The sequence below is a fragment of the Musa acuminata genome, chromosome BXJ2-4 (genome assembly GCF_036884655.1).
Source record: "Musa acuminata AAA Group cultivar baxijiao chromosome BXJ2-4, Cavendish_Baxijiao_AAA, whole genome shotgun sequence".
NCBI lineage: Eukaryota > Viridiplantae > Streptophyta > Magnoliopsida > Zingiberales > Musaceae > Musa > Musa acuminata.
The window spans coordinates 1,338,591-1,361,162 of record NC_088341.1 but is presented as its reverse complement, the minus strand read 5'-3'; the positions used below and the strand labels follow the sequence as shown (position 1 = coordinate 1,361,162).

The 22,572-nt window shown below is 37.3% G+C and overlaps 3 protein-coding genes across 4 annotated transcripts; 2 read left to right on the top strand and 1 right to left on the bottom strand.

Moving 5' to 3' along the window:
• Nucleotides 1-429: 429 nt before the first annotated feature.
• Nucleotides 430-1,414, bottom strand: LOC135609392 (thylakoid lumenal 19 kDa protein, chloroplastic-like). The gene has a single exon (XM_065102599.1). It carries the CDS (start codon nt 1,364-1,366, stop codon nt 638-640), a length of 729 nt encoding a protein of 242 aa, XP_064958671.1. The 5' UTR covers nt 1,367-1,414; the 3' UTR covers nt 430-637.
• Nucleotides 1,415-1,797: 383 nt separating this feature from the next.
• On the top strand, nt 1,798-2,203 carry LOC135609181 (arabinogalactan protein 23-like). Its single transcript, XM_065102275.1, has one exon. It carries the CDS (start codon nt 1,902-1,904, stop codon nt 2,073-2,075), a length of 174 nt encoding a protein of 57 aa, XP_064958347.1. The 5' UTR covers nt 1,798-1,901; the 3' UTR covers nt 2,076-2,203.
• A 4,164-nt stretch (nt 2,204-6,367) lies between these two features.
• Nucleotides 6,368-21,728, top strand: LOC135609391 (U-box domain-containing protein 4-like). 2 transcript variants are annotated; one of them, XM_065102598.1, is made up of 6 exons: nt 6,368-6,655; nt 7,620-7,669; nt 12,392-12,672; nt 13,520-13,636; nt 13,767-15,815; nt 21,460-21,728. In XM_065102598.1, the coding sequence occupies exons 3-6, from the start codon at nt 12,397-12,399 to the stop codon at nt 21,517-21,519; spliced, it is 2,502 nt and encodes an 833-aa protein (XP_064958670.1). In that variant the 5' UTR covers nt 6,368-6,655; nt 7,620-7,669; nt 12,392-12,396; the 3' UTR covers nt 21,520-21,728. The 2 variants fall into 2 exon arrangements, with proteins under 2 accessions (XP_064958670.1, XP_064958669.1); XM_065102597.1 differs by having other exon boundaries at nt 12,392-12,690.
• Nucleotides 21,729-22,572: the final 844 nt, after the last annotated feature.

The window sequence follows — 22,572 nt, the reverse complement described above, 5'->3', positions numbered from 1 at the left end:
TTTGGTTGCTATGGTCCCAACTTGATGGAGCAGTTTCACATGAATTGTTTCCTCACTTGAGCTTTAGCTTATCAATCTTGATTGTTTATAGTTGTTCATATGTCCAGTCCACTACTCTGCTTTTATAACAATCCTTCTCAGGATAGTTGATGGCCACTCATGAAACATTTCATGTCATACTTGCTTTATTTACATACCACTTCAAATCCTTGTGTGTGAATAAAACTTTTGCTAAATGGCTGGTTATGAAGATTAGCTTAATTCTACAATATGTTCTCTAAAACTTTTCATCCATAGTTCTGTAGATATGCTGCTGCTGCACATTAAGAGGTTACAAGTAACAAAGATGATGATGCATTACTGTGTCTTGAGAATCCCAATCTTTCAAGAGATAAATTTCTGAGAAAAACATCACCAAGCATACTAGAGTGAACACAATGTGCTTTTTTGTGCATATTAAAGTACAGAACTATACAGTGCTTCCCAAAAAGACTATTTCAATTCACATTCTAGTTCTCACGATGAACAAGAAGCAGAACAGTACAGAGAGGAAACGAAGGAACCATAAGAGAGCAGTGGGGGAATACCGCACTCTGGAGTAGCATTGGAGTATCATATAATTGGGGATGGAAAGAAGCTACGAAGAAGATGGATCGACAGTCTTGAAGGAGTCGTGAAGTCGACGGAGCATGTCCTGGTCGCGGGTCCAGTCGAGATTGGGCGCGGTGACGAAGTGGGCGTACAGCTTGTTGCGGGCGCAAGTGACGGATATCAGGCTGTGGGAGCCTGCTCCCTCGATCTCGTAGGCGTAGTACAGCTGCCCATCGTCGTCCTTGCGCTCCTGGGAGCGTACCTCGTCGGCGGTGGCGATCTGGTCCTGCAGGCCCACGTCGGAGAGGGCGAGGTTGGAGAGGACGGCGTCGACGGGGGCCAACGCCCGGAAACCGGAGAGGAAGGTGAGATACTCGCGCTCGGAGCGCTTCTTGGGGTTGTAGAACTCGCTGTCGGTGCCGTTGGTGCCCTTCTCGACCTTGGACACCAGCCGCTCCTTCCACCCCTCGGGGACCTCGTACGTGTACTCCGCGGTGGCCTTCTTGTCCGCGTTCCCACCGTATCCGCCGTAGTTGGCCGCGCTGGCGGCGGTGCCGTAGTAAAGGTTGAACATCGGGTCAGCGAAGGACGGGGCCGGGGCGGCGGAGAGTAGGACGGCGGCGGCGGCGGCGGCGGCAGCGGCGGCCGTAAGAGTGGTGGAGAGGGGCTTGTGGTGCGGCTTGAGGAAGGGTTTCGGAGGCGGCTTGGCGACTGCCACGGCGGCGGAGGAGGCGATGGACGAGAGCGCGGAAGGGGAGGGGAGAGCCGAGGCCATTTGCGGACAGAGCCTTGTTCGTGGTGGAAGATGGGTCTGTGTTGATGTCGGGTTAACCTTATCCACCAGTCATATTACCTATCTAAAAATCTCGGTCGGATTCGGATCTGGATTCCGGATCCGGATCAGCACGTCCATCGGAGGCTCGGAGTCCATTACAGATTCTCGATCGAATCCAAATGATGCAATCATTTCCCATAATCTTCCAATATAAAGAAAGTATAACCTGTCATGTTCTCGTATGTCAAATTTAGCCTTTCCTATTAATAGAAGGATTCGGTCAAAGAAACGTTCCCCCGAACTCCCTACTTTTCATGCACATGCGAGCACGTAAGCCCTGCACGCCCTAAATAAGCGCCAACGCCTCAGAAGGAGCATGACCACAAGCCCGTCCTATAAATCTCCCCCCACCCTTCCCTTCTCTCCTCAGGCCTGCAAAGGAGAAGGAGATATCCCCAGTCATCTTTCTCCATCTCAGCTTCACAACTCAGCAGGCGGTTCTCCGGCCAGAGACTCTTGCCGTCGACCGTCAACCATGGAGATGAGGAAGATCGCCTGCGCCATTTTCGTCGCTGCCGCCACGGCGACCACCGCCCTCGCTGCAGAGGCACCTGCCCCTGGCCCCGCCAGCGACTCCTTCGCCATCGTGCCCGCTCTCGGCGCCGTTCTTGGGGCTTCCGCCGTCTCCTTCTTCGCTTACTACTTGTAGAAGCCTCACAAAGGAGAAAGAAAGAAGACGACCCCTATGTGTACTGTATTGATTCTTTCTTTCTTCGTTCATGGAATTCGTCTGATGTGTTGATTGGCATGCATTGAATAAAATACCACTTTATTAAATCCTTGCCTTGAAGAATTGCTGAGGTGATTGGATGATGATGATGATGATAAAATCTATCAGATCTCACTGATTAGATCAATGGAGATACAAAGAACAAGAAGGAAATAAATTCCGAGCAAAAAAACAATATGATCATCACTAGCATCTGTAACAAAAAACCTGCAACAAAGCCCTACAAAACATCACATTTAACTGCAGGAAAGGCGAGGATGGAACTCAAGTTCCTAGTTGGGATCATTGCAAGCGAAGCAGAGGCATTGATTGGAGATTCGTGGAGTGATACGTAGAATTGAAGAACCTAATTCTTCAGATTAAATAGCTTGCTGTCAGTATAAGTTAAGCATTGAACTGTACGTATCTCATTTGATGTGATATCATTCAGCAAAAGTACTCTTTTTCTGTAAAGGGTAATGACGTCACACAGGAGTGGGGCCTGATGTAGCACAATAGCATAAATCTGAGGTAAAAAGGAAAGTGCAATCGATCACTATGTGATATGGTAAACAATGAATTATTGGATAAAAAGGAAAGCTTAAGGATAACAACATAATTTAATTTATTGAATATGTCACGAATATATAAGATGGGTAAATGTATTACCTGTATAAATCATGCATATGTCATGAATTATAAATGATAAACTAAATTATAAATTTACCTGTATAAGTAAATGTCATAAGCTTCCTTATTAGAAAAACAAGGGCATTACTTGTATAAATAATTTACCATCCAAAACTTATATACTCGAATAATTTAATTTTTTTTCCTTATATTTCTTTTCTTGTCTTTCTCCTTTTACTTGTTTTTTTCTCCCTTCCCTTCGTTGCCCAGTGGTTGGGTGGCAGCAACACAATTTTTTTGTTTTCTTTTATTTCATCTTTCTCCTTTTTTTTTGTTTTTTTCGTTTTCCTCCGTCTTCTCCTCTCTTCCTCTCTTTCTTTTTTTCCCCTTATTTTTCTACTTCCTCTCTCTCTCTCTCTCTCTCTCTCTCTCTCTCTCTCTCTTTCTCTCTCTCTCCTTTACTTCGATCCTCTTTCAAGATTTTATAAATATACATCCTTATCACATCATCTAAAATCCAAATCGATCATCAATTTAAATTCCTATGAATATATCTAGATTATTAAATCATATGATTAGAAAAATTTTAGGATCGACTCATATATTTTCAAGACGAAAACAGACGATAGATGAATGACTTTCAAGCTTTGAGAATAAAATCTCGATTCTCCAAAATTGTTTTTATTATCCACGTATAATCTTGTAGATTCTTCTTTATGATCTAGAGATAGTCGAGGTAGATATTTACATATTATATCACTTAATAAATTTTAAAGATTTTTTTTTATAAGATTCTAATTTTTATAAATTAAACTTTTATAAAACATATAATTATATGTAGATTCTTTAGTGAATTAACAGGTATTACACTACATAAGCAAATTGGGTTTATAATTCCTCTTTTATTTTGATGAAAGGGGCCAAACGATAATAAATCTCGTCATTAAGTTAATTATAAGTTCATTTTAATATTAAAATATAAATTAAATATAAAATATAAAATTCAATATAAAAAATTGAAATAAAAGCCAAATTATTTTTTTCCTTTCACTTTCACTTATTTACTTATCTTATACTTAACTCTTAAATTTATGTTATTTGTATGCTGTGCAAATATAACAATATTGTATCAAACAAAATAGCAATACCCCATAGCAAGATATGGGGTATTGTTACTTTGTTTCAACGATTCGTATACACTAACACAAAAATCTTATCCATTTGTATATGAAACTTCGACAGCCTCTAGGTCTAGAAGGAAGTTACAAGCATTACATTCATGTATTACTTCCATCCATATCAAGATGAGCACGATTGATGATATCAACCCGTATTAATGACACGACCCTGATCGTCAACTAGGGATTGGTTGAAATTGAAACCATTTAGGTTGAAAGTCATGGTGCTAATACCATGGTACTAATGTAAGGAACGATAATTGTTGAAACTAACATATTGGAAGATCAATGGGGCAAAATACCTTAAGAAGAGCTCTCATTCCAACTTCTTTTGGCTGATTTGGAAATCAGGACTTGTTTCTCTAACATCAAACAAACCAATCCCTTCCTCTATTTTTCACCAACTAGTAGCTTCGCTGTTATATCTTAAATACTTGGATGAAAACCCCCTTCACTGAATCTTAAGAATACCATGAGAATTGCCGAAGTTCTCATCAAATGGAACAAACCGATGCCTAATGGATTATCCTTTTAATACTAATGGTTCTTGCCAAGACACTTCACTTCCTCATGGATAGCAATGGAGTCTGTTTAGCTGCTGGTTGCAGCTTCTGTGACAAAGCCAACTGCTCTACCCTCTCTACTCTGAAGCTAAAGGTATCCTAGTGGGATTAAAGGTTGCTCCTCAATTGGGTATATAACATTAGACACATGGAAATTGATGCAAACCTTTTGATTGAGTCCCTTAATAGTTACCAGCACAACGTATATTTTTATTTATTTAGAGTTTTTCTTTTTTTGAAGTATAATGTGTGAGAGTATCAAAGAGTGGAGTACTTATATAAGACATCCTTAATGTCTTAAGTCTAAGGACCATATGCACCACTAGGATGATGAAATCGTTGTCTGACAATAAGACATTATCAACCATCCAGCATTCCGTGAGCGAATCAATTAGTGAACTCATTCTCCAATAAGCACTTACACTGTATCCCTAGTGTCCCCACATGAGCAACTATGAGACTAGCTGCATCAATCATATGGACGGATATATAGCACACTAGTCTGTCTAGTTATTTTGATGTCCCTCTCGAATAACCTATGACTGAGATTATTTAGGATCTATATTTAAAGACGAATCAATCTCATTATCATAATCTAATCATGATCTGATTCCTATTGCACAAACCAATCTACTTATTGGTTGCCTCAATAGAGCATAGAGGAAGGTTAACTAAGTAAAGTTGGACTTGCATGGTTAGAAAGACTTCAACGAGCTCTTAGTTTTTGATGCGAAGACTTACTCTGCACTCGTTCAAGTAATAGTTATTTTTTGTTAATAGCTGAAATTATGTAAGATTTACAAAGAAGAAAACATAATAGTGGACCGAACAATAGACAAAACAGGATCTTTGTTTTGTAGAGGGATCAACATGCAAAGACCAAGTAAAGAACTTTGCTAGGCCAAAAAAATAAAAAATAAAAAGAAAAATCACACTCACAAGTTATCAAAATCTTTATTAGGAACAAATACCTTTCAAACTTCTCTAGAGACTAGTGATTAAGATTAAATAATATCAATTAACATATATACAAGGTCCCAAAAATTATTCATGAAACACATAGATAAATATCTCTAATATACTAAGAAAAATAATTTATAGTGAATACTAACTATTGGTTGATGAATTATTTTAATTTCTTTCATTATTCGAGCGATGGACTTAACTCTATGTTAATCGAGTGATGATTTTTTTTTAATTTCTTTCATTTTCTATACTAAGAAAATAACATATATTAGTGTCATAATTTATCGTTAATCTATGTTATTGACTTAAGCCGATCATTGTGATAATAACCGGATACGAGTGTTTTCCTCACACAAATGTATCATGTCACGTGTGTCACCAATAAAACTAATGTCAAGAGTGATATGATATAACAAATCCAACACTTAAGTTAGTTTTAGATATTATGTATTAAAAAACAATAATTAGAGTCTCAAATTAAAGTAACAAAAGTTTCCATATAACAATTTGAAATACTTATCTTAATCAGTCTTTCTTTTTCTTCTTCCATGACACACACACAACTGTATCCATGAAATAAGATGGGAGGAGTTGAATATTTCTAAATCCATGAAATAAGATAAATACAATCAATCCACTTTCACTAAAAAAAAACCGTAATTGCAAATTACTGATGGCAACATTTATAAATCCGATATCTGACCCCCAAAATTTCGGGCACGGATCCTTGCATTGGATCAAATAAGTTCACTATCGGATTCGGGTTCTGCGCCCGACTCCACATCATCCTCAACCGCAACCAGCATGCTTGGTTCGGCTTCGCACGCGTGCTTCCTATTCTTTGTTGACGGTCATCACAGGTGGGCTGTCGACTAAAAAAGTATGGCGAGTCAAATTACCGGCAAGCGGAAGCCCAATGGAGAAAGGGTAAAGTAGCAGACGACGCGATTCCCCCCTTTCCCCGATCCCTATATACCAGATCTTTCCCTGCGCCTTCGCGTGGTCGTCCCCGCCATCGATCCTCCTCCACCAGCATCTTCGCCTTGCCGGATTCGTAAGCTTCCCCTTCTCTTGCGCTCTCGTGGGCGCGGGGGTCGCGTCGTCTCTTTCGGCGAATCAATCAGCAGCTCCTTGAAGCAGAATCGGAGCGGGGAGGTCCCGTCGTCGCTGCGACAGAAGAATGGTGTGTTTTCTTTATCCACCTCAACCCAATCCATGTGTTCAATCGTTTCACCACCCGCTACATTCCCGCTCGTGTGCAAACCTAATGTTTCTTCGCAATCCATTTGATTATTTGTGGATCCTGGCGGTTCTTTTCGTTATTCCTAGGTTTTTTGTTGATTCTATTGCTTGTCGATTTAAGGTACTTGTGTGGATTACGAAGGTAGTTCCTTTTTGTTCTTTGATTCTCTTTTGTGTACGATCTAATGATCTAACGAGAATCATGGAGCTGAAATTGTCGGTCACTCCCTGTACATTCCAATTTTAATTGTAAACATATCCGTATGTATTTATCCTCTCTTTTGCACGTGCTGCTCTTGTTCTTCCCTTGACATGCGATATGCTCTTATGTCTTCATTTGTTTGTGATGCATCTGTGATTAGTAGCAACGATCAAATGCGAACTATCTTCCTTCCATTTAGACTTGATTGCTTGATCAGAATCATTTTGCCCTTTTGTTGTGAATTTCTTGAATTATTCAAGTCTTTATACCACCCTCATTTGTAAGTTCTCTAAGCTTTATCCTGTGGTGTTTGCCATCTTTCTGATACCTGGACTGCTGAAGTTCGTTGATCATATTCTTCTTTCTCCTTGTATGTTGCACTAATTTGGACAATCAACTTACTGTTTTTAAAGCAAATGTGGTATTGGCATTCTCATAGTTGCATATGATGTTTTTTGAATTCTGTCGAACAATGTAAACGTATTCTATATATGCATCACAGGTTGGGAATGTGGATTTAATGAGCATGTATATTTTTGGACTACTCCATCCAGTCGTATACGAATCATTATGTTAATCATTCATTAGTTTGCGATGACTTTATAAGTAATTGTTCCCGTTTCTGCAACTTTATGTATTAATCAGTGCGCATCAGCTTCATTTGGTTAAATGTTATTTCTGATTTCTGTTTTCTTTTTCAAAGTTCTGACGAAGAAAGAGGAAGGTGAACCAAAGTCTGGAATTCAACCATAGGTAAGTTATTTTCCTGTGTTTAATACATTGTTTTTTGAGTTATAAATCACATCTAGATATTTTTGTTGTTAGAGCTCATTTCACACTTTAACATTGATGCTGGTGTTTATCTGTTCCATATTGCTTTTCATGTCCAATGCAGAACATTCTCTCTAAAGCAAAAGCAAAAGCAATCTTTGTCCTAATTATATGATATATAAAGCTAATACTAATGCTTAGATAACAATATAATAATGCATTTGGTGGTAGTTTAGAGATGACTGTGGGTTATATATTAGATAACAAGTTAAAAAACTGACTCAGGGTTATAATGCTTTTTCATTGTCTTCTTTCTGCCTGCCCCCTCTTGGTCCTCCATGTCTCCAAAATTTGTCAGTTATTTATCCATCCTCGCAGCCTTCCTGTAAGTCATCTACAGTGAATTCAATCAGTATCTCCTACTCAAGAACAGCGCCTTTCATTCCCTTCTCTTTCTCATCCATCGTAGGCTTCACCTTTTTTTCTCCTTTGGTTCAGGAATCTGATCCTCAATCTCCTCCTTCAGTTTATCTCAGCCTTCAGCAACATGGCTGGATGAGCTTCCTTGTCATCATTGTGCTCAGATTGCTGTCTTCCATTTTTCTTCTACTTGCTGTAGGTATCAGATACAGGGCTTTCTTAATATAAGATTTTGATTTCTTTTTCTGATAATTCTTGACATTATGGTTATCCACAAATGGATTTTTTTTCTTTGATGTTGGGTCCGAGTGGCCCTCCTTATCAATCTTTTTGTTCTTGTGTATTGCTATTGGTGTGCAGTAGTTGATCCATAATTAGTGGTGTTGCTCAACCTGCTGTGCAACTGTTCTCACTGAGCTCAAATTATTGTTGTTACTGGTTTTGTATGTCTTCTTCTAAAATTTTTACTAAATTTTTTGGAGTCTGACATCTGTGGTTGCTGTGGTAGTCTGTAGTTCCTACCATGTGGTTGAAACCGTAAGTGAATTTTTCAAGAATCCATGTCATCTACAATTAAAGTGATGTCCAGGGAACATTTTCATTGCATATAGTCTGTGGTCAATTCTAATCTACTGTGCCCAAGTTGATTGCCAGTTATCAAGTGGCTGCAAAATTATGCATTTAACACTTTTAGGTTGTTGAAAGCAAATCATATTTTAGGTAGTCTATCTAACATCAATAAACAATGAACTTTCATCTAAAAGTTTAAAATCGAGCAGGAGTGATAATTTTTTTGCCAGTTTTTTCTGCTTGCCTTCCGTATGTGAATTGGTTAAACTCTGCAAAGGTGATTTATATAGGGTTGGATTTCCCCATTAAAATTGGTCATAAAGGTTTCCTTTCATCTGGTTGTTGTATTTAACTCAAACCAAATAGGTTTTCATTTGACTTTAGGTTTTTGTTTGGGAACCTTATTTAGAGCTTAATTCAATTTCAAGATGAAGGCTGTAAGTTTCATGCAACTAATTATCCTAGGAGCTTCTAATTCTGTTGCTTGTTTGCTTGAGCATATTATCTTTTACAAATAATAAAATATGCCATGTCTTATTTAGAGCTGGCTTCATGTTGTTTCATCCAAGATGCTCTGGTCACTGATTTTTAGTGACTGAGACTAGAGAAACCTTTCTATCCTGGTAGAAGAATGAAAAGTCTGAGATTTAGCATTATTTTAGATAATGATGTTTCTTTGCTATTGCTATAAAAAATAACAAAAAATGGTCATCTTTTGTTGTTCCTCTCACATCATGTGTCACGCAAGTTTGTGCATAGGGTTGTCAGAAGGATTGGATTATGAGATCTCAGCTTCTCTCCTTATATTCCATCCAGTAGCTTTCTGGCCTGACATGTCTCATGCCACCTATAGGTTCATAAAGCACCACTAAAAAAGAGCCATTGGGTGACTTGGAAGCCATAATGATACTAATCCAAAGTGGGTTTGTGAGGGTTCTCTCAAGTCTAACCTAAGTCTGAGAGGATGAACTGTTGTTAATGGACATCTACGCTAGATGACAAGGCCCTTCTTATTCCCAGAGTTGATGAGACTAGCTTAGCTAACAAAGGATTGCTGATAGCATTAAAATTCCCTCAAACACACCATATCATGCAAAAAAGCTAGGACAACTTAAAGAGCTCAAACGAAAGCTCCTGCTCATTAAAGTAGCAACTAGCATAGAGAAACAGTGGAATCCAAGGAGAATTGTTGCTGTTTAAGTTTGGTATGTTAGGAGACTGATATAGTTCAAGTGACTCTGATACCAATATGATGTAGGACCATAACGTAGATGGGCAAACAACATGTTCTTTTGCTATGATTTACTAGTTGTGGGAAAAAAGAAGGGAAGGTTTTAAAGAAGATAAAAGAAAAAAATTTGATATATACCCGACTCCAATTTGGAGATTTACTCCGAGAAATCATGGCCTCATACTTCTTCTTGTCTCGCCTATGGGAAAAGTACCCGAATTGGTCCGTCTTAAGCAATCATTCTTGGGGATATAGCGTGTATATGGGAACACTTTTGAAATATGCATCGAGGGCTCAATACACATTTCAAATGTGAATTGGTATTTGGTATTTTTTTTTTACAAATCGCATTTGGTATTTCTTTTTACAAAATCATGAGATTCAAAAGGATGCTTGATGAGTGAAAAAAGTTTTTTAGTGTCAATTTACAAAACTAAGGGTGACATACAAAATTATTCAAATTATAGAATTAAAATCATCAGCTATGTTATGAAACATTAGGAAAGAGTTATTGAAAGTAAAATAAGGCTTGAAATAAAAATCTCTAAAAATCAACTTGGTTTTATGCTTGGAAGGTAACCATTGAAGCTATTTATTTATTAAGACAATTAATGGAAATGTATAGGGAGAAAAAAGAAAGATTTGCATATGGTTTCTATTGACGTAGAGAAAGTCTATGATAGGGTTTTTAGAGATTTATTATGGTGAGTCTTAGAAAAGAAAGGTGCATCCACTAATTATATTGATGTTATGTATAATAATGTAGTCTTTGGTGTGAGAACTATAAAGAGTGTATCTAGTGAGTTTTCTATTAGCATAGGATTACATCAAGGATCTACATTAAGTCCCTACCTTTTCATATTGATAATAAATGAACTTACTAGTCACTTACATGATAGAACTCCTTAGTGTATATTATTTGATGATGATATTATCTTAGTTGTTAAGAGCCTAAGTGGAATTAATTATAGACTTGAGTTATGGAGGTAAGCCTTAGAAACTAAAGGTTTTAGATTAAGTAAGACTAAAACTAAATATATAAGGTAATTTTAGTGATTCTAGAAATAGACATAAGAATATAGTTATGTTGGATGGACAAATTTTTTTTTTAAAATAAAAGCTTTAGGTATCTTGGATTAATTATTTAATAAGATGGAGAGATCGATAAAGATATTATTCATAGAGTAAAAATAGGATGGTTAAAATGGCGAGGAGTGGCAAGAGTCTTGTGTGATTATCTAATACCTTTGAGATTAAAAGAAAAAAATTATAAGATAGTTGTGAGTCTAATAATGCTTCATGGATTTGAGTGTTGGACAGTTAAGAAACAACATATACATAAGGTTTGTGTTGTCGAGAATGTTGAGATGAATGTGTGGAGTTATTAAGAAAGATAGAAAAAAATATTTTTATTCATGAACAACTAGATATCGCTTTAATAGAGGATAAGATGAAAGAAAATCATTTAAGATAGTATGTGCATGTGTTTAGGAGACATCTAGATGTGGTAGTCAGAAGAGGTGAAATGATTAATGTTAGTGATACAAGAAAAGATAATGGAAGACATAAAAGACCTTAATAGAAACTATAAAAAATGTTTAAGTACTCTGAACTTAACTAAGCATATGACTTTTTACAAGTTTCAATGGTGGCAAAAGATCCATGTAACCGACCCCAAATAGTTGAAGCTTATGGTTTTGTTGTTGTTATTATATATGATTTTCTTTTCACGATAATAGATAGATTTTGGTTTGTACTTACTAATGCATGTTGTTAAGCCCGTAGCACAGTTTGGTAGCTTTCTTATTTTACACATTAAGTATATCCATATTGTAACTGTATAAAACTGAACTGCTAAGTGCGACAGGTTACAAAGAGGGGGATATTGATGTTTTAACTTGATCACAAGTTGTACATGGTTTGTTAGGTTTATTTTTTTCCTTTAATTGTCTTAAGAATGATTTTGAGTGTTCAGAATTCTGGAGAGTTTTGGATATGCCACAGCTTGTCAACATGCGGTTTCTTGTTCTTCTGAGGTTGTGCTGATGTACAAGTACAACTTTGGCATATCTTTTGGTTTGAGCTAACAGGGACAGACCAGATGCTATATAGTACCACATTGAGCAAGCTGTATAATAGTGGCAGGTCATTAACGCAGAGCATGCCAGAAAATTTAAATATTTGATCTCGTGAAACTTTATTTTATTATTTATTGGCATACAATAAGCATATGCATTAGATCAATTTAATGTGATTTTTTGGTGTTATTTGTTGCATTTATTTGCCTGCAACAGTGCTTCACTAGGTTGATTTTTGCATGAGGAACATATCCAATACTACTAATCAAATGTATATTCAAGTACTTCTTTGTTTGTATGACACCCTGAAATTAGATGTTCACATCTAGTTTGACAGGAAAATACAGTTTCTGTTGCATATTCAATTCTGTTGTGAAGTATACAAATAATTTTGCTTTTGTGTAGGTACAATGGAGATATTTTTGCTGAAGGTACTGCTGGATAGCATCGCACAGTTCAGTCTTGTATCTTCTAACAACAATGTGAAACCTGAGCTGGTTCAAAGATACTGTCAAAAAATTGATCAGATCATTGAGCAATTTGAACCGGTGTGCAATGAAATTGCTGCTTCTAAGATAACTTTGGATGAGCAGCTAGTCAAGGTGTTGAAAGAACTAGATTCTGCAGTAAATGAAGCCAGAGAACTTGTCCTGAGCTGGTTCCCAATGACGAGCAAAATTTATTTTGTGAGCAAAATTTATTTTGTAAGTTGATGACATTGTTTTGTAAAACCAATTAGATTGTTTCGTTAGTAGCCAAATAAGCTTGTTATAGGAATGCATAATATTTCATGCCTTTTCGTTTACCATTTTTTTTCCAAGGATGTGCATGTTTCATTTAGTTTTCATGTTCTGCTTTTTGTAACTGAGCATACATGAAAGTTTTCTCTTTGATTATTCACAAGAATGGTCTGTTTAGAAACTTTATGAAGTTTCAGATGTAAACGTAATGGCCTAGATTTTTATGGCTGCACTGGATTTTTAAAATTCAGACAACTGTCAAGACTAATAGTGCCTCTTTATTATTGATGTATACACAATCTACACATTGATAAGCTGCAAATGATTAGTACTTTCGGTTTTTTATATCTTATTCTTCACTTCTTTGTCTTTTATCTGTACACTTAAACCAGAAGAGGCTATTCGATAGAAGGAAAAGGAAAGACGAAAGGAACCACATATGTCTGTAATTACTTAGCTGTCTTATACAAGGGAAATATAATGCTTTGTGGTTCTAGATGTTCTTTTACTGTACTTATGCTCTTTATTTACAGCAGCTATGTATATATGATACTTTTTATGTGATTACCTCTTTTTAGTTTACAGCAGCTATGTGCATCTGATACTTTTTATCTGATATTTTGTATAAATCCACGAAATTCATTACCTCTGGCTTCCAACTCTTTTGAGTCTTATTTATGTTACATCTTTCAAAATTTGTGAACAAGGAGTGCACCTTTCTTGTTGTGACCTACTGTAGTGTCCAACATGCTCACAAATAACTTGTAACTGGAAACTGAATTGCTCTGTGCAGGTTTTGCAAATAGAAACAACTGTAACGAAGATTTATTCATCTACTCTTGAAATTTGTCAATTGGTTGAATCTCTGCTTCTGACTCCAGTAGCTAGTACTGCTCTAAAAAGCATTGAGGTAATGAAACAAATGAATACAAAATCATTTTTCAAATGCCTTTATCAAAAGTGTCTTAATCCCCCTAGATTATATTCCATGCTCTTTTGCTTGGATTTATTTGGAAAACTTGTCTTATCACTCTATACAGGGTTTTCAGCACATGGATGAGGAACCGATATCTGTTGTCATTGAAAAGGCCATAAGAGATCAAACAGAAAAGGATATTCCTAGACCAGAGCATTTGGATATGATTTCAAACTTTCTGAGCTTGTCATCTAATCAAGAGTTGCTGATGGAGGCTGTTGCACTTGAGAAGCTTAAATTGAAAATTGGCTGCAATGTTACTCAGGCAGAACTGGAGAACATTGATCGTATTATTGCCCTCATCACTTATATGCACGATTGCCTTGTTAAATCAAAGCAGTTGCAGAGCATCAATGGTGTGTCTATTCCTGCTGATTTTTGCTGCCCACTTTCTCTAGAACTGATGTCTGACCCAGTCATTGTGGCTTCCGGTCAAACATATGAGCGGGCTTTCATCCGAAAATGGCTTGATCAAGGTTTCAATGTTTGCCCTAGAACCCGTCAAACACTTGGGCACACCAACTTGATTCCAAATTACACTGTTAAGGCTTTAATTGCCAACTGGTGTGAGTCAAATAACATTAAACTTCCTGATCCAATGAAGTCCATTAGTTTGAATCTTCCTTCATCATTTCTCAAGCCCACAGATGCAAGTGCTACTGATTTAATTGTCTCTCATTATGGTGATGCTACAAGGGTTGACCGTCCAAGATCTCCAGAACCTTATGTAGAAGTGACAACTTCCCAAAGGGATGCACATTCCTCTAATGGTTTCCCCCATGAGACTCCCCATGAGACTTATCTGCACGATAAGTCTGTATCTCCTCATCATCGTTCATCCTCTGGTTCATCACCTTTGCAACTTGCAAATGGATCACAGGCAAATACTTCAAGAATATCACTTGTAAGTACTGAAGGCAACAAGGAATCTAGCATGGAACAGAGGCATGTAAGTTCTGGCAGCCAAACTGTCAACCAACCAAAACAGTATTCAGAGCCTGGGCAATTTCCAGGTCATAACCGGACTGACTCTGCTTCTGAGGCTGTTTCAAATAATGATCATATTGAAGGACCTGGGGATGCTAACATGGCCTCACAAGTTTCAAGTGATCTAACACATTACAGCAGTGATACCTCAGGGGAACTTGCACAGGATGCTCAAGCATCCTCTGCTCCCCAAAGAGAACCTGACTTCCCACCAAGGTTGGTCGATGCTCGTGCTAGAAGTCAAAGTATGTTTCGGCGCCCATCTGTCCCTCGTATCATTTCTTCTCAATCCATGGATTCCAGGCCTGACCTATCAGGTGTTGAAACCCAAGTTCGTAAACTGATTGAGGATTTGAAAAGTGATTCTGGAGACATGCAGAGAACTGCCACAGAAGAGCTACGTCTTCTTGCTAAGCACAGCATGGAAAATAGGATTGTGATTGCAAACTGTGGAGCTATAAGCTTGTTGGTTGGCCTTCTTCGTTCAACAGACACCAAGACTCAAGAGCATGCTGTAACAGCCCTGCTAAACTTGTCACTCAATGACAACAATAAGATTGCCATTGGAAATGCAGATTCCATTGATCCTCTTATTCATGTGCTTGAGACAGGCAACCCTGAAGCAAAAGAGAATTCAGCTGCAACATTATATAGCCTTTCAGTAATTGAGGAAAACAAGGTTCGAATTGGACGGTCTCGTGCTATTGGACCTTTGGTAGAATTATTAGCAAATGGGACTCCTCGAGGAAAGAAGGATGCTGCAACAGCATTATTTAATTTGTCAATATTTCATGAGAACAAATTACGAATTGTGCAGGCTGGGGCTGTGAGACATTTAGTAGAGCTGATGGACCCAGCAGCTGGTATGGTTGATAAGGCTGTGGCTGTTTTATCAAACCTTGCAACTATACCAGAAGGGAGAACTGCGATTGGTCAAGCTGGTGGCATTCCAGTACTTGTGGAGGTTGTTGAATTGGGGTCTGCACGAGGAAAAGAAAATGCTGCTGCTGCTTTGCTTCATCTGTGTACCAATAGTGGTAGATTTTGTAGTCTAGTTCTTCAAGAAGGTGCTGTGCCCCCATTGGTGGCATTATCACAGTCTGGCACGCCGCGAGCTAAAGAGAAGGTATTATCAATTCCATTCTACTTCTTTGGCTCTACAATCATGTCAGTGTTAGGCCTCTCTTGTTTTACCAATCACAAAGTTTTGTTGGTTTTGTTAGGCCTATCTTACCAAATATACTCTTCTAGGGATTGCCATTTATGGCCACAGGGGCATGCCTGTGGCCATGCTGGTCGGCACATGATTGTGCCCCTTGTACATGGCTTACCCTCTGGTAGCCAATGAATCGGCCTTGAACTACCCAAAAAGGAGTGGTCCTTGTCCCGATTCTTGGCCGAATCAGAAATACCATGCAGTACATACTGGTCCATGTAAAATTTAAACCTGTGGTTAGAACAATCTTTCTTGGATCAATAAGCAATTATAAATTATTCATGCTTAGGTTCAGGGCCAGCACAGCACCTTCCAGTGCTGTGCATTCCTATATATGTCAGTTACAGCTTTTATGCTGGACTAGTACAGTTATCTGTCACTTACATTGTACATCCACGTACAATGCAATATAAGTCTGCATGGCTGAGCACAAGTGGCCTTTAACTGGTTTCATCCAAGAAACTTTCTTCATAACAGTTTTCTACAGCCCGCACCTAATGATACCTTCACCGAAGAGAAATAAAGAGTTGCAAACTGGAAATCTAAGTAAACCAACTATTAAGAAGAGATGTTTGTGTCTTATCTTGATCCTTTACTATTTTTTTCTCAATTTAAGAATTTAAGCAATATCCATAGAGTTTAGCATAGATAAGCCAGAGACAATTAAACTGTTTCTATTTCAAAATATACAAAATTTGGTAAAAAAACTGAAGATTGTTAAATTATTTGTAAACTATCTTCCTTCTCCAAAAGCTACTCATTAAGAGGAACCTATTTAGAACACAATTGGGCCATCTTTTGGATAATTAAAATTTTGCCTAAAGGCACTTCTAATATTAAACATTTAATTTGCATGATTACATTGGAGTGACAAACTTATATTATTGTGACACATCAATAGAATGTCATCCCTGTGACCAAAAGAAAATGAATTTGAAGTTATCACTAAAAGAAGGAAAAAGAATTTGGAAAAGGTGAACAGAAAGAGATGCAAGAATCATGGGCACTGGCAAGAATTCCTGTGACTATTAAAACCATAAATGGAACTTCTCGACAATAAAATCCTGGTGAGTAGAGATAGGAATTCCTAGGAATTATGTGTCAGTCCTTCATTATTAGAAGATTAGCTTAAAATAACAAAATAGTGTTTTCTAATGTGTCCTTGTTTTGCATAGAAAAGATTAAAGAACTAGTATTGGATTGAAATAGGTTGATTTGAACTTATGTGATTAAACTGTCAATATTGACAACTAGAGTATTGAACCTAAATTGCATGTTTTTGTTTGATAAGAATGATACATGGATAATAGATTGATGCAATATATAGGATGAGGGGGGGGGAGAGATGATGATGATGTTTAACTGAAGTTTAAATAATCATGTTTTAAACATTTGAATTAGACATGAATATTGAGATATGCAGCATAATTCGAAATCCTGATTCAGTATCAATATTAGTCGTTAGTCCATCAGATTGGTGTGATACCATTACCATTGAACCATGTGTCTATGCAGTTCGATGATGTTGATATCCATTGGTATCAGTTTCAAACCCCTAAAGCCTCAATTAAATTTTATATTTATTTTTTATTGTCTCAATTATAAAATCAAAATATATTTTAAGACACAAGGATTTAAATCTTGGTCCAATACTGAGGTTAGATTGGTATGATAGTGGTATATAATGTGGTATGCCAACTTATACCTTCCACTAGAAAAAATAATAATAAATACATCACAGTTAATAAATGGAATTGACCTATCTGATCTGGTGTTGCTGCTATCTACTAGTGCTTGTAGGAAAGCTGTGACCATGAGAAACTCCTGTTTAGTTCGATCTTAACTAGTATTTCGTTCATCTTCTCAAAGTTAACAATTGTCTTCCTCATGTTCTATATTTTCTCCCATAAACTAATTTGGTGGATGATCTAGTGTCCTGTTTGTCATCTTGGGTAACATGAGCAAGATATTTCTTCTCTGTCCATGCTTCGTTTACATATTGGAAACATAACATCATAGATGCAATAATGTCCATTTCACTGTTAAAATATCAGATTTCACAAAATCAAATTACATAGAGAAAAGTCTTGTCATCCTCTTCAAATTGTTGACCATTGATGGAATATGATAAGTCAACTGATTGTAATGAGTGACATTTCCCTTTGTCACACTATAGGAATGATTGAGATTGACTTAAATGGAAAATTCTCATCATCCTTCTTAAGTTATTGCTTATTAATGACATCTAGTGGGTCAATTGATTGTAAAGATCTGTATTTCTCCTTTGCATGCTATAGGGATGACTGAGATTGACTCGTTGTGTCATAACCCATGGAGGACTGATTCCCTATAGCTTGGTCACATCCTAACATCTGGCTGTGGTCTTCGTACTGAGCATCCTTGTCTAATCAGTCATCCTTAATCTGTTCCGAAATGAACTGAGATGGACGAGATGAATTCCTTGCCTTGTCAAGGAGTGGATCATCATATTTCTTAGTGGCGCTTCAAAATCATCTTGATAAAAGTCAGTGTCCAATGAATCCTGATCTGATGCATCAACAGACTTGTGAAAGATATCTATTATAACATACTAGGAAATTTGATACTGAACCTGATTAGTCTGGATCAGCTGCCATACATAAGGGTTAATTCCATATAAGTCCGCTGCTTCTTGAAGGTCTTTATCCATGTGATGATTTCCCTTGACCTCGTCATCGTGATACCTCCCTATTGTGTCATGGTTTGGTAGGTTATATCCAAAATCATGTTTCTGAATAGTGGATGCTATGAATTTGTAACATGTGTCCAAGTTGCATTAGGAAGTGATTAGGTATAATTTTACTTGCTTTGTGATTATCGTGTTATATCCCTCTTGTTCTCTTGCTTATAACATATGTCAATTTTGATTTATTAGCCATTCTAACAGAAAAATGCATAGGGTCAATATTAGCAATATTATGCGCATGCCTTCTGCCAAAAGAGCTTGAGAAAATTTTAATTCCCTTACTTGGGATTGAGATGAAGCTGACTGCTTCTTACTAGAACTTCTTCCTGAGAACCCTGTGATGCGTCCTTGTGGATCTATGCCCTTGTTCTTCCTGAGTAAGAAGCTGACTGCTTCTTACTAGCACTCCTTGAGCAGATTCATTTTTGCTCCCTCGACCCTCGTACTCATCGTTGATGGGTTGTTTTAGATGCTCATCTATGAAGATCCTTCTGGACCTGTTGTTCTTGCCTTGAGGTTTTCTTGGCATCTACCTCTGTCATGAAAGCGAGTCTGATTTTGGCAAACCTTTGTGCATTTGGTGATGCCGGAAAATTAATTGATCAAATGCTACCTCAAGCTTGTTCTTCGTCTACCATGACCAACATAGTCGTAATGGATACACTATTAATAATGGTTATGTTCTATGGTATATCTGTATTATACTGTTTTAGTGTCATTTTCGTATTAACATTAAGAAACAAAATTTGGTACACAGTTAAAAGAAATGTATACTTGATTAGTAAAAAGCACACATCTATTTTATATTTTCTTGGATTTAAGTCAGATCCTCATGGATCTCAACCTACTCGCTGTTTTAGCCTTTTAGTTCTTTTTAATATTGAGTTGGACCAGACCACCAGAAAAGGGGACGGTCTGTGTTCCAGTTCACACCCAGACCGATATGGACGGCCAGTTTCATACCAGTTCGGGCAATAAGGCAGTCCTTTGTTTATATTTATGCGGATTTTGACTAGATTTGCAAGGATCTAGGTCAGATGTAGATGGATGTTGGATGGATGGATGCAAACCTAACGTGGATATACATGAAACTTGGTCGGATTGACATGGATCTTGGTTAGTCTCTGTGGAATTAGCTTAGATCTTCACGGATCTAGGTAGGATATAGGTTGGATCTATGTTGGTCTTGAACGGATCTATGCTGATCTTTGCTGGATGTATGCAGAACTTGACTGGTTCATGCCTTTCTAGCCTATATCTACATTGGATCCACAAGGATCTATGTCGATCTTTGGCAGATTCATGCCAGTATTGGGTAAATATACATCAGTCTTGGCCTCATGAGAATCTATGCTGATCTTGAGCGGATTCTGCTAATATTGGGAAGGCCAAAACCATGTTGATCCAGCTCAGTTTTTTGTGGAACTAGGCAAAGTACACGGAGATCCCTGTCAATTGAACAATGCATACTTAACAGGGAACTAGACCCAAATTTACTTGATTTGTAGAAAAGTCAAGCTTCACCTCATGAAATTTGGCGCGTGGCAAGATAGAAAGACTCTGAATCCAACTTATTCAACAATGGTGATGCAAAAATGAAGCAATTTGGAGAAAAGGTCAAGAAGAAATGAAGAGGAAACGAACTGCTAGTGAAGAAAAAAGAAGAGTAAAAGAGGAATCTTGCGAGAAGAGTTTTTTGATGTGAAGAGTGCCAGCACTAAATGGGATGCTTACCATCTAATACAACTTAGTGCACCAATGATAAATAGTATGCCTGGTACGGTAAATTTACCAAGTGGTATTCCTTGGTATGATCTTGAATTGGATAAAATCACCAATCTGCATGCTGATTTGTAGTCAAAGCAGTGTGATCCAATGGAATTCATGTTGAATATTGGAAACATAAATAATTGATAATGTCTTAAATATGTTAAGGGAATTACTGCTGAGGTTTATTATTATAGATCTAGTGTGTTATCAAGAGCGTTAGACACTTAGAGTTGATGATAATGTGTATGATTGTCGCATTGTAACACAAGATAAAAGGAGCACAGAGATAAAAGCACATTCTGGGTGCTTATGTGAAATCTGATTGAATAGGTGGTGGTGAGTTGATTGAAACGACGAGGACATATCCAATAGTGACCTACCTGAAGAGTTTTTAATGGGGAGATGATGGGTCAACTTTGATAAAGAGGATGTGCAAAACTTTGTTAAGAATGTACAGACAGTCTCCTAAACAACCAAATGGCTTGCATGTATGTGTGGCTCTAAGATCAGTTCATCATGATCAAACACAATAGAATTGCTAAAAAGTTTCTGATAGATTCCAAATTTGAACTAATCTTGGTTGATATCAGGATGTTGTGTGCAGCTTATTCCAATTGCATTCTGATAGGTTGCTTCAATTCGTTCTTATATTTCTTAACTGTGGGCCACTAAAGTGATACAGGGTTGGTGTTATTCTGAAAACGATCTATCGTATGCTTACTATAATTCAATTGTACATGTTTCAGCATGCAGCAACAAGATTGTTCTAGGAGAAATTGTTGTACTAAAACAAATGGTACAGATTACCAGATTGCAACTTAACCGTGCTAGAATTTTGTCTGATCATATATGTTAATGTTAGATTAGTATTTGTCCAGTCTATTTCTTTACCTGTCATCAGACTACACATTTGCCATGGTTCTTAAACAACGGCGAATCTTTAGAACAGGAGATTTAAATATTACATCCCTTTGAATTGATGATTCAAATTTTATTATTTAACAGATGATGTGATCTTTACATGATTTCTCTTTTGTTTTATTTTTGCCTCTCTTTCAGGCTCAGGCTCTTTTAAGCTATTTCCGGAACCAACGGCATGGAAATGCTGGTAGGAGATGATCTTCAGCCAGCTTCAGGTTTCTCATTTTTATGTAATTAAGAGTTTGGTTCTCTTAGATACTTTTTTAAGTTTGATGCATCGGCTGTAACTATGCAACTGTCAAGTTTCCACGCATTTTAATGCATAAGAGATTTATTGTGGTGTTGTACAAAACAGACTAATGTTGTACAGTATTCATTGCGATCAGTTGATTCTTTTCTCGTTGTGATGCTGTTGTAGCGGATGTCCTGCTCCTGTAAAAGATACAGTCTCTCTTTTTTGGTACCACGCAGACTTCCATCTCTACAGAAACTCATTTTAATAGCCTATGAGCTCTCTCAAGTAATTTGTCAAAGTGGTTTCCCAATTTATTCTTCTTTTTTGATGATATTAACATGCAAATGCCTTTCAGTGAAGTATCATTTTTAATTGTGCAAAAAATACGCTGCTTTTTTTGTAGTCGAGGAAACAAAGGCTTTTTTTGTAGCCAGGAACAGAGTATATATAGTGCAGGAAATAGTTGAAGGTAAGTGAGAGGGTGGCATTCTTTTTATATATACATACTGACATATTGTTCTCTGAAGATAGTATCCCAAACTGATCAGTGAGGCTTTGAAAGTTCGGTAGCAAATAAGTTCAAAAATATGAAGATTGGAAGTAATTATAGGGACAAGAAAAAAATCAACACCACGTGATTGTCATCGTAACATCACATGTTCAGTATATGATTGTCATCGTAACATCTAAACATAAGAGGAAAGGAGCTCAGAATTGTTTGTGTCGATTACATTTGATTTCCATCAAATTCGTCACTCCTGGTTTCAAACACTTGCATCAAATTCATTTTTCTCAACCGCCAGAAAGTGGCAAAGGATTGGCATTCGACGGTATGAAGATTGGATTGCATCAATATAATTAGCTGCATGGATCTTGTTGTCACTCGAACATTGTCAAGGACTTCAATCGATGAACAGTTTTTAAGAATTGGTGTCAAAAGTCATATATCCTTCTCCTCACATTCTGGACAGGTTTCCCGGTTGGTTCAGATGCATAGCTGTGACCCAATGATCGAA